The sequence below is a fragment of the Hyaena hyaena genome, unplaced genomic scaffold (assembly GCF_003009895.1).
Source record: "Hyaena hyaena isolate Hyena2069 unplaced genomic scaffold, ASM300989v1 scaffold_41, whole genome shotgun sequence".
NCBI lineage: Eukaryota > Metazoa > Chordata > Mammalia > Carnivora > Hyaenidae > Hyaena > Hyaena hyaena.
In genome coordinates this window covers 1,006,124-1,019,149 of record NW_024080673.1, presented here as the reverse complement: position 1 = coordinate 1,019,149, position 13,026 = coordinate 1,006,124, and the positions used below count along the sequence as shown (strand labels likewise).

General features: G+C 34.6%; 1 protein-coding gene across 9 annotated transcripts in view; it reads left to right on the top strand.

Moving 5' to 3' along the window:
* The window catches only part of R3HDM1 (R3H domain containing 1), a 205,841-nt gene that overhangs the window by 118,575 nt on the left and 74,240 nt on the right, over nt 1-13,026 (top strand). For 5 of the 9 annotated variants that reach the window (XM_039229936.1, XM_039229931.1, XM_039229932.1 and 2 more), the window contains 4 exons: nt 1,002-1,256; nt 3,962-4,113; nt 7,987-8,088; nt 10,320-10,616. In XM_039229936.1, the coding sequence (XP_039085867.1) occupies nt 1,002-1,256; nt 3,962-4,113; nt 7,987-8,088; nt 10,320-10,616 (806 nt within the window). The remainder of the gene's footprint in view (nt 1-1,001; nt 1,257-3,961; nt 4,114-7,986; nt 8,089-10,319; nt 10,617-13,026) is intronic. The other 4 variants (XM_039229937.1, XM_039229935.1, XM_039229934.1 and 1 more) reach the window with 4 other exon arrangements.

Sequence of the window (13,026 nt, the reverse complement as noted above, 5' to 3'; positions counted from 1 at the left end):
AGTCTTTATAGGGAAAAATTATTTTTGGTAGAGTTTTTATCAGGAGTAATTTGGCACAACTTAAAATAGAAGTTATCCTTCAGAAAGCAGTCTGTATAGTGTATCATATTTGTTTATTTCATTCATTAAAGAGTAGTTCTCCATTGTGGAGTCAACTGTTATTTAAAACCTAGTTAACTATATACAGTTTCAAAATCTTTTCCTCTGTTTGATTGTCTTATTATCCAGTTTTAGACATTTTACTGAACATCAGTGACATTTTCAGTCTCTGGGTAATAGAAAATGAAATAGATTCCAGGGATAAAAATGGCTAACAATAAATTATCACATTTATTAAGTTTAGTGAGAAATAAATTTTAAAACTGATGCTATTGTAAGTACTTAGAATATTTTTCATGCTATCTTTGTCCCTTGATATGGTAAACAATTGAAAGTTGACTTTACATTATAAGAAGATAATATGATTATGAATTAATCATAAAAATGGAATTCTGCATTGAAACTTCACAATTGTTTCTCTTGATAGAGAATTTATCATTTTTGTCATCTACACTACTTTTAATCTTTCTGTGTTCTTATAGATAAGGGGTTTCTGGTATAAGAGCTTTTGGGCATTTGGCTGTGCTATATTCTTTTTCCTGGGGGAAAATTATAATCTGTGTTTTCCTAAGTGTTAATCTAAAAGGTAAAATGTACATAACTTTGCTTTGGGAAATGTGGGTAATGTGCTTTTTGTGTCTGTCTGTGGCTGGTGTTATATAATCTTGCTTAAGTTGCATGCTTTGGCTATGACTTCTCTGACAACTTATGTGATTAGTTTGCTGTATTAAACTTGTTGATAATGGAGAGGAGAAGCAAAATTATATAGTAAATCAAAAATAGCCAATGCTTTTATGTGGTAACTGCATGTTATATTATGTGGATTTTATTGTTACATATTTAAAACCTGCATTTTTACATGAGGTTTAAAAAATCCATATTTTTCATTACTCCTCCCCTAGGTTCTGAGTCTTCTGGTAGTGTAGGGTCATCTACGGGCTCTCTTTCTCACATCCAGCAGCCTCTTCCAGGTACAGCTCTCAGCCAGTCTTCTCATGGCGCACCTGTCGTCTATCCAACTGTCAGCACTCATAGCTCTCTTTCCTTTGATGGTGGCCTAAATGGGCAAGTCGCATCTCCTAGCACTAGCTTCTTTCTGCTTCCCTTGGAAGCGGCAGGCATACCACCTGGCAGTATTCTGATCAACCCACAAACAGGTTGGTATCAAGAAAAAGGTGTTTATTTCAGTTGAGATATCAGGAGTTACTGAAAAGCAAAAAATGTGTATTAAATGTATTATCTGTACATATGTATTGTCAGTTTTTAAGTTTTCATGAATAATTAGCATTTTCCCTAGAACTTAAATAAAACATTTCTGCTAGAAAATGTTATAAGACATATTTATATCAGAAAGTATTTTTCTCTTTATGACATCCAGACATCACCTTTTAGGCCAAATTATGGCCTAACCATAATTGAAAAATGGTTCATTTCCTAGAAATGAGACAACGACCACTGAAGAGCTTTATTTGATTAAAAAAAAACTAAAAATTATCATGGGGAAAATAGTATGCATTTCATAAAGAAAGAGAAAGTAAGCAGCTCTTAATCATTGTAGGATGAAGCAGAAAGGACATATAAGTTATTGTCCTTCAGAATATAGTAATTGTTTTCCCCTAAGGAAAAGGTAAGGCACATGTTATTGTTAGAAAAAGGAAATAGGTAGTCTTTATGAATTCATACTGAAGACACATATTCTTTGCATTTAGGTAATAATTCTCATTTTTTCAGCATCTACAGTATATCAGGTACTATGTTAGGTGCTTGAAACACATTACTCAGAATCATTATAATAACTTTATTTGTTAGGTGAAATCCCCATTTACGTATCAGGAAACTGAACCTCAAAGAGATTAAGAAACTTACAGTCATAGTACATTTCATTATGCATGCAGTATGCAGTACAGAAAACATGATCTTTTAAAAGATCACATGAAGTCTAGTCTCTATTCAAAACATTATGGCCCAGTAATTTTGCAGGATAATGAGAACAACCTTATAAATCATTTGATAACCTTTCTTAGAAATTTGCACCCTTAACTCATGTGGTCACATCAGCATGGCAGTAGTTGAGTGAGGTAGGTACAGATGAGAGTGTCTTTGTGTGCTCTGAACCTTTTCTTTTGTTTGTTGTAGAGAAGACCATGGCTTGGAACTCATTACCATCAGATTTCTTTGCATCTGTTTTTTAAGATAAAGTATTGGAACATTTGTTTCTATTATAAGAATTGAATAACTGACTATTCAGAAATTCTGTTTTTGCTTAATAACCATTATCTTCTTCTCCTTCAGATTTATTTATATTACTAAACTTACTGTTTCTCTGAAGCAGGATATAAGATGAATTAATATACTTACTTAATGTATTTACTATTACTTTTCATTCAAAACATATTGGTTTTTTTTTTTATAATATGAAAGGTTCAACTGACTAGGAAATTATAGAGTAAGCAACAGATAAACCTAAAATTGAATTGTATTCTTAATTTTAAGTGAGTTCAAAAGTGGCCTCTTTGCTTTTTGAGAACAGCATTATAACACATCCAACTTTTTCAAACAGTCCTTAAATTACTTTTATGCATGCTTCCACCCAAATCGTCTCTACCATTTCTATTCAGAATTACAATCAACAAATACCCAGCATGGTTTGTTTTCATATAACTAAACTATCAAGAAATCAATGAAAATTATTTGAATTAGAAGGACTTTTCCCACTTGGTATCAATGGAACAATGTATTCTTCTCTCCCCACAATTTTTACTATGTCATGAGTTTTAAAAAACCAAATAGAAGGTTTTACCATGGAAGAAAGGATATTCTGAAGACAACTTTAAACACTATTGTTCAGTCAAATTTCTTTCATTTCTTCTGTATTCTTCCCATTCTAAATGGGTATCATAGTCCGTGTATTTCACGTAGTCCCCTTTTTTTCCTCTTCTTTTTTTTTAAATAATATAGTGTAAGGAAAAATATTAATCTGTGTATCTATTTACCTGTGCTTTGAAAAAAAGTCTGGAAGAAGGGTATCCAAATTGTTAACTATAAGATTATGGGGATTTATTTTCCTTTTTTCTATTTATCGGTTATTTTCCCACAATAAAAATATTTTTATAATAAGAAAAAGTTGTCATAGCCATCCCTCCTCCCCCCACCCCCCCTCCCAGTATTTAGTAAGCAGTAACAGGAAGCCCCTAAATCAGTATTAAAGTTCTCTTTCATACTTGTGAATCAAGCTCACTGGAATTAAAAAAGAAATTATTTTATAAAATTCTTTAGAGTTCAAAACTTATTTACAGCTTTAGAAGTTATAAAATAAGGACCCTGCCATCAAGTCCATGATTTCAAATTTGAAGCTGCCAAGCATTTTTAATTTTCATCTTGTGTTAATTTCACTAATTAAGTATATGCATTGTGGTCTATAAATTAGCTCTTACTCACTACCTAGTAGAGGCTAATTAATAATGTTCCAGTATCCCAAAGTCAGTAATTTTTTCTTAAAACTGAAATCGTTAAAGCACTACGAGACCACAGTCCTATAACTGAATCCCTTGAGCAAGGTATTCAGAATTCAGAGTTTTTCGAAAATTGCTGTGTATCATAAAATAACACCCAAGAGGTTTTGGAGCAGCATCCACATAGTAAAACACTGCAGCAAAATATTCAAATATTTACTCTAAGTGAGAAAAATAAAGACTATTAAAATAACCTCATGTAGGGTCAGACTTTGTTTCCCCAAGTTTCAGAAACTTGGGGCTTTAGGATTGTGAGTAAGGATTATAGACCGGTGTTATAAATTGTTCATAGAATGACCTATGTTCAGTCTCAGTTGTAAATGATTTTCCTTCCTCTTATAATTTTTCAGGTCAGCCCTTCATAAACCCAGATGGAAGTCCAGTTGTGTATAATCCTCCTATGACTCAACAACCTGTTAGAACCCAAGTGCCTGGACCTCCACAGCCACCTCTGGCACCCCCACCACCTCAACAACAAGCAGCTAATCACATTTTCTCACAGGTGCACATATCCGTGATTACATAATGCTAAGTTCACCTCCCTTTGCGTATTTGAGACTAAACTCACTAATTATAATTGGGCTAGCCCAAGTATCTCTTAGAATTTTAATATTCTGCACAGTGATGTCCGCTCCCTGTTTGTAGGAAGAGAGGTTAACTTCACAGGATTTTCAGCTAAAATGCGAAATATATATTGGAAAGAAGGAAATTTTGTATCACATGAGCCTTTGTGGTGAGTATGTTCTCCATATTCTACAACAGCAGAGATGGTCAAAAGGAATAAAAACAAAACTAAGTTTATGCCAGTGAGTTAATACGTTGTTCTAAGGTTCAACAGATCAAGAAGATAGAAGAAACTTGAGTTGCTCAAGTTTGGCAAGGTACTTTGCATCACACCTACCCTATGAAAGAGAGAGGCAAAAACATTCTGAATTAGAATTCACAGAAACACTCTTAGTACTATCTTGAATATGTATAAATGTTTAGAGTTTGCACATACACTTTCACGTTCTGGCTTTTCCCCTATAGATTTGCTATTCATCCTTGCGGAACTCGATTATGCCAGTGTCAACTCATTTACTTTTTTTTTTTTTTTTTTTTTTTTTTTACCAATAGTTTATTGTGAAATTGGTTTCCATATAACACTCAGTGCTCATCCCCACAAGTGCCTTCCTCCATGCCCATCTCCCCCCTACCCCCCACATCCATCAGTCCTCAGTTTGTTTCTCAGCATTCAAGAGTCTCTCATGGTTTGCCTCTCTCCCTTTCCCCCACCATTTCCCCCCCTTCTTCTCCCCCATGGTCCTCAGTTAAGTTCCTCCTGATCCTCCTATATGTGCAAACATGTGATATTTGTCCTTCTCTGCCTGACTTACTTCACTCAGCATAACACCCTCAAGGTCCATCCATGTTGCTACACATAAACTCATTTACTTTTATTCTATCCTTTAAAGGTGGTATAACATATCAACAACAGCTTGTACAGTTAGTTACACCTCTTTTTCTGCATAAGGCTATCTAAATATTCCACTGGTGAGAACTTGCAAAATACTTATGAAAGAAGTATGGTGATAAACTTGAACTGGAGAAATTTCATTAATTTTGCTGTCGAGGGTGAAGAATGTATGAGCAGTTTGGTAATATTATCAAATACTTTGAAAGTTTTGTAAATAATTGTACCTCTGGCAATTAAGACTCCTGATATTGGGCAAGCTAGTTTATATAAAGTAAGATTCCTAGGTTTTTGATGTGCTTTTAAGACATACAAATATATGAAGTGGAAGTTGCCTAAACTGTTTCCAAAGACCCTCATATCCACTTCCCAGCCCCATTTGATGAAAAACGCACAGGTGCACATTAGAATACGTTAAACGCCCTCACTGGCCTTCTTTCTCTGCCTTGCCTTCATTCACTTAGGTCCTGAAGTGTTTCTCCTTCATTTTGCTGTCAGTTTCCTGTGCCTTGCTATGTATTTCACTAGGAGCTTTGTAGGACTCGTTTTCATTTCGTTAAACAGAAATAATATTTATCTGGCAGCTTCAAAAAAGTCTAAGGATTTATCTATGATTACATATTCCAGATTATTATCTCTTAGAAATAATTTTGTCTGATTTATATATGAGACAATCCTAAATGAAGGTGTAGACACCTTAGTTTAGAAATAGAACCTAGAGGTGCCTGGGTGGCTCAGTTGGTTTAGCGTCTGACTTGAGCTCATGTTATCATCTCGTGGCTTCTGAGTTTGAGCCCCACATCAGGCTCTGTTCTCTCAGCAAGGAACCCACAACAGATTGTCTGTCTCTATTTCTCTTCTCTCCCACCTCACTTGCTCTCTTTCTCTCAAAATAAACAAACATTAAAAAATAGGAATAGAGCCTTAATGAGTTGTAATTTGAAATCTCAAGATATGCATCAAACTTTGTGGTTGATTTTTCTGGTGTCGCTTCAGGTGTTTCAGGTAATTCATCATCAGATATCAAAATAGAGAAGTGATGAACAAATTACATTCAGTAACTACTTTCTGCACTGAGATAATCTATCCATGAAATTTCAAATAACCAAACAAAATAGTAGTATGATTTCCAAAGTGTTTCAGATGGGCTGCATTTCCTAAAACCAATCACTTGAAGTGGATATTGTTTTGCAGCCATTTGCAATTTAAGTAGAAAAAGGAAAAGCTAAGGCTTTTTCTTTTCTAAGGGGTGCCAGAATTTCACTTTGATCAACCACTCTTCCCACCCACATTTGTCTCATTACCACTTGACACTCTGGGAAACATTAATTCATACGATTGGTGCTATCGAACTCCTCTTTCTTTTATCTTCCAGCATACTAAAGCTTTTGTTTCATCTGACACTTACATAGTAGGTCAAGATGTCTGGAAGAAAGTTATGTCTTAATGATTATCTGACTTAATAACACATTGAATAGCCTGTACTTGGAAGCTCTAAAGCTGCTGCAGCCTCATTTAGTGTGATGTGTGCTGTCATCTGGTAGGAAGCCCGCTAATTTCTAGTCAAGAGGTTAGTGAGGGACCAGTGGCTCTATAAATTTTTCAGCTTTTACCATGTTGAGTACTTCTACCTTAATTCTGGATTTTTTTTGAGATTCTAATCTAAGCCTTTTTGTGGTAGAAGTGCAACTCACCATTACACATCTGAGTTGTCATAAAAATTTCTCCTTACTTAGATTATTCCATGGAAAAGCCTATTCAGTTAGCTTATTTTATATTTTTGAAGTATTCTTTTAGGAAATCCTGTCCAGAGGGAGATTCGTGTATATACATTTTAAGCAAAAGTGAGAGTTTTCATTAGGTAAAAATGACCTAGGTTCCTCCAATGCTTGTTTACTTGGCTGTCTACAAGTCACTTATCTTAGCCTGATTGCCACTTCGATAACATGGGTTATGAGTCTTTAAGCCAGTATATATATCACCCTTTTGTAATAAACTGTCTAATATAAATATAAGACTGGGAAACTAAATCAGATGCCACTGTGAGCCTCCAGATGGCCAGCTTTACTCCTTAAGGTTTAAAAATGATAAAACATTTTTCATTTTCTGTAATGTCTGTTTTTGAGTGTCCCTGGGAAATGTAAAACTTATGCTTATTTTCCTGAAATGCAGTATTTCATTAGTGAAAAAATTTTAAATCACTAGTTTTTAAGGTCCAGATGGATCTACTCTCTCGATCAAAATTTTTAGTTTCAAGACAAATGTGTTTATCTTCCTTGTGTAAAAGAAATGTGTGTGTGTGCATGTGCCTGTGTGTATGTGTGTATTGTTCTTTAGGCTGTTACTCTTAGTGGTACCCACAACATACTATACTTTAAAAACTGCTAAAATTAAAAACGTAAATAAATTTTAAAAAGTGAAAATTGTTGAAATTCACACACTCTAGTCCTAAAAGAATATTTAATCGTACCTTATCAGATAGTAATTGGCATAGATACCATGTAAGTTTTCATTGTCTGATAATAAATGAAGTTTTTCTTTTATGTAGTGTTATAACACTAAATAGAACAGCCCCTCATCAAACCAGGAAGTAAGAATGAGTGGTTTTGTTTTTACTGACTAAACCTAGGGGTTTTGGTTAGATAATAGGATGTGAAATGTCTAAGTTACCTGTTTCAATGAATCTAACATTTTTAAGAAAAAACTATCTATATATTAAAGCATAGGTATGTTTGTAAAATTTTTACTATGTAGAGTTTCTTCCTTTAGCATTGTTCTTGTTGTTTCCTATTATCATTGTATAAGATGACTTTATAAATGTAGTTTAAGCTGTTGCCAAAAAAGTGTGACTTTCCATTTTATGCAATTCTTGTAACATTTTATTCTGACATTAACATTGTTTGCCAACCTGTTATTCCTTAGCCTGTTCGTCCTCTGCAGTCCTCTTCACAGCCTGTTCAGTACTCTACAGCCCCTTACCCATCCCCGCTCCTGCCAGTCTCACCCACCCAGCAATACTCCGTGGTACTATATCTCTCTTCACCTCCTGCATTGTTTCTGTGGGTGGATGTGTGATGGATGCTCATGGATGTGATTAATGTGATACGATCTTTTGTGATTATTTGAAGTCCTGGACACATACACCGAAAAAGTGTTTCTAACCTGTATTAGAAGTAATTTACTCTACTATAGAATGTCATATTGGCTTATTACAGTGTTTATATAAATCCTAATCTTTTCCTGCTTTTCCATAATGAAATGATTTTCAGTTTGACTGTTCTAGTCCTAAGGTGGTTTAGCTACTTTTCTCATTGAGGTCAGTGTGATCCGTGCAGTCTTGGAGTGGCAGCCTTCATCTGGGTTTAAGGCTTTCTATTCTTTCCCCAGTCCTGTAGACTTATCCCAGTTATTAGGGTGAATTGGAGCTTACGGTTACCTAAGACATTCTCCTAAGTCTATTCCTAAGAAGATCTTTAGATATTGCATCTGAGGTAATAAATGGTATCTTCTCCAACCCAAAGTATGCCCCAAGTTCTACTTCTCAGTAAGAGCTTATAAGCACCAGTGCCATGTATTCTCTGTGTGACCTTCTGTAGTTACTAAGTATATGAGACAACAGTGTAAAAGTATGGAATTCTTGCCTAGGGCCTAACATGAAATGAGTATTCAATAAATGTTACTTCCCTTCCCTTAAAATGAGTCTCCCTATCAGCCTAATAAACTTTCCCAGTTATGCTATTATTTTTCGAATATATGGCACCATATTTTGACATTACTTTTTAAGCTAAACTATAAGCTATGTCTTAAAATCAGTTGACATTTTTTAGAAACATTTTCTTATATTGAGAGTTTTTATTTTGACCTGGGGGCGACCTTATTTACCAGCATTGGCTATGAATGATTTTCAGAAATCACTTCCGATCTGAAAAAGTAAAATTTTTCCAGCATTGAGAAGATCAATAAGCATAACATAAAAGCCTCAAAAATGTTTTGAAAAATGGCAAATTGTTGGAATAAGAAAATTACTTTTTTTTTCAAGATGACTCTGATGGTAGTGTATAGTTAAAATATTTGGCCAGATTACTGTGTAATTACAACTAATAGTATATTTTAGTACATTTTTCCCTTTTGAAAGTATTCATTGAATTAGGCTAATAGTACTAGAGTTTGTCAGAGCACGCGCTGGGAAGAGTAAAACCATGTATTTCAGTCATTAAATCAGATTCCCTTTTTCAAGACCCTGTCTTTTCCATAGCTGTAATGTACTTTGCAAAAACCAACAGACTGTAGGAATTGCATACATGTCAACTTTGATCTGAGAACTCAATTGCCACAATTCTTTTAAGTAACTTTTTCCAAAATTCTCCTCTTAATAAAATGTGGTATATATTGTTGCCAATCTGTGGCACTTTGGGAGCAAGGGAATGCCATTTTAATCCCATTTTTTGTCATTTCAGTGATATTGTCTAGACTAGTCAAAACTGGTCCTTAGGCTGGTGAGTGAGAGAAAACATTTGTCAGATGGCATGTAAATTAGAAACCTCTCTTGGCTGGACATGGCTGCCTGCTCACCAAGTAGCCAAAACATTAGGAAACTCATTTGGATTACATTTGCCTAACATCTGACTTTAGGAAGAGACTGAAAAATCCTGTGAAAGAAAGAATTTATGGCCAAATAATTTTTGAGAGATTAGAGGCCTGCGGTGGATAGATTTTATCCATTTTTTTTTCATTTCTACTAGTATATTCAACAGATACGATAAGCTAAACAAAAGTACATAGAACCAGAATCTTGCCTTTTAGAAAGAGGGATAAAGAATAATTAGTACTGTGCCTTGTTAGTTACCTGGTCCTTGAAGTCCTTTCAGAAAATGTTAATTATACAATATAATATAAATATGTCCAGTTTCACTTCTACATCCTAATGTGCCTTTAATCATCATTTAAATAAGTGTCTTTTCATTTTTTTATTGTGAAATGTTTCTACACTCTACTTTTCTGCATGCTACACACTCCATTAGATCTACTTTAAAAGTAATTTGTTAATGACAGTATTATAATATTTCTGTTTTCCTGCCTTACGGTCTTAATTTTATTGAAGCTGTTCTCTTAAATCATAATCTCTTATGAATACATGTTATCCATAATACTGCAGTCTATCTTCAAATATATGAAGTATTTTTTATATAAATTTGATTTATGTATGTATGGAAGGCTTACTGATTTCTGACTTTTCCCTTTTTTTTTTTATTTAGCAGGACAACCTTGGGTCTCAGTTTAGCCACATGAGTCTTGCCCGCCAGCCATCTGCAGAGGGTTCTGACCCTCATGCCACCATGTTCCAGTCCACTGTTGTTCTTCAGTCCCCACAGCAGTCTGGTTATATCATGACGGCAGCCCCTCCACCACCGCCGCCGCCGCCGCCACCACCTCCTCCCCCTCCCCTGCCACCTGGGCAGCCAGTCCCTTCTGCTGGCTATGCTGCCTCTGGCCATCCTGTCAGCCAGCCTGTGCTTCAGCAGCAGGGATATATTCAGCAACCCTCACCACAGGTACGTCACTTTCTCACCTTTTAACCTTAGAGAGCTTACTTTCATTTCACATGGAGAGAATTTGTGAGAATGTATGTATAAACAAAGCTGGTCATCATCTTCCCTTCTCAGCCACATAACTAGTTGATACTTCAGTTGGATAGTTAAAAGTATGTAACCTCTGAGTTTCCTTTTGACTGATAGATTTGTTTTAATTAGCTTAAGAGAAACACAGTAAGGTAGGTACACAATAAAAATAAACTGATGTGTTTCACGTGAGTTTGGAAAAAATTAACATCATGATACTATCGAAGCTTTCAGTGCAGGAACATGTTATCTTTCTACATTTACTTAGCTATTCCTTAATTTTTGCCAACAGTATTTTATAGTTTTCATTATACAAGTACTGTATATATTTTGTTAAATATATCTCTGAGTATGTAATGTTTTTTAATGCTGTTCTAAAGGAGATTATTTTAAAATTCCATTTTCTGTTCTTCATTTTCTAATATGTAGAAATAAAGTTGATTTTTGTGTATTGATCTTATATCCTGTGGCCTTTCTAATTATTCTAGTCCTTTTCATGGACTGCTTAGGATTTTCAATATTGAAGACCATTTCTACATATATTATCCTTTCCAATACATGTATGCCTTTTATTCCTTTCTCTTGCCTTATTGTATTGTCTGTGAGCTCTAATGTTGAATATACACAGGATAACAGGGGGAAGTAAAATTCCTAGAATTCATTTATTAAAGCTAGGTTTCAAACTATCACCTCTCTCTGATTCCAAAACATTTTTATTTTCATCACCCCAAAAGAAAACTCTGCATTCATTAAGTGGTTACTATCCGTTTGCCCTAATCCCCAGCTCTTGGAACCACCAATCTGCATTCTGTCTCTAAGGATTTACCTATTCTGGATACTTCATATTAATGGAATCATGCCATATTGTTACCTTTTGTGTCTGGCTTCTTTAACTTAACAGAATGTTTGAGGGTTAATCCACATAGCGTGTATCAGTATTTCATTCCTTCTTATGTCTGAATAATATGCCATTGTTTATATACCTCCGTTGATTTTTCAATCATTAATGGATTTGGGATGTTTCCACATTTTGCTCATGTGAATAGTGCTATTATGAATATCAAGGTACATGTATTTGTTCAAGTATCTGTTTTCATTTATTTGGGTATATAACTAGGAATAAAATTGCTGAATTTTATGGTAATTCTATGTTTAATTTTTTGACGAATCACCAGACTTCCCATGGTGTCATTTTATATTCCCATCTACAGTGTATTGAGGTTCCAATTTCTCCACATTTTGCCAGTAACACTTATTCTTCACCTTTTTAAAAGTTATTATTATCCTAGCCATCCTGTGGGTGTGAAGTAGGTGTATCATTGTGGTTTTGACTTGTATTTCCCTAATGATAGGTGTTGTTGGTCATTTGTTCATATGCTTGTTGGCCATTAGCTATCTCCTTTGGAGAAATGTCTGTTTTAAGTCCTTTGCCAATTTTTTCAGGAGATTGTCTTTTTGTTAAGTTGTAAGAGTTCTTTATATATTCTGTATACTAGACACTTACAGATGTGTGATTTGCAAATATGTTCACAATTCTATAGGTTGTCCTTTGACTTTTTGATAATGTCCTTAATTAGCTATCAACAGTTTAATTTTGATGAAATCCACTTTTTTTTTTTTCATTTTACTGCTCATACTTTTAGTATCATATCTAAGAATCCATTGCTAAGTCCAAGGTCATAAAGATTTTATGCCTATGTTTTCTTTTAAGAGTTTTATGGTCTTGGACACCTGAGTGGCTCATTGGGTTTAGTGTCCGAGTTTGGCTCAGGTATGATCTCACAGTTTGAGAGTTTGAGTCCCATGCCAGGCTTTCTGCAATTGCTGTCAGAGCCCACCTTGGATCTTCTATACCCCTCTCTGCTCCTCCCTTGTTCATGTGTGCTCGCTCTCCCTTAAAAATAAACATTTTTTAATAAAAAGTTTTATAGTCTTTAACTCCATTAATTAGATCTTTTATCCATTTTGAGTTAATGTTTGTGTATGATAATGAGGTGTAAGGGGTCCAACATCATTCTTTTCCTTGTGTGTATATTTTGTTCTGTGTGTATTTTTTGTATTTTGGCATCATTTGTTGAAGACCCTATTATTTTTCCCATTGAATGGTGTTGGTACCCTTATCAAACAAACTCTTAACTTTTCTGTTACTCTGTGTTTCTACCTTTATGCCAGTACTGCACTACTTTAATACTATACCTTTGTGGTAAGTTTTAAAATCAGGAAATATGAGTCCTCCATCTTTGTTCTTTTCCTTTTTTTTTTAAGGGTTTTTTTTTTTTTTTTGGTTTTTGGTTTTTGTTTTTTAGGGGTGGCTGTGGGGGGTTTTTTTGTTTTTTGGGGGGGG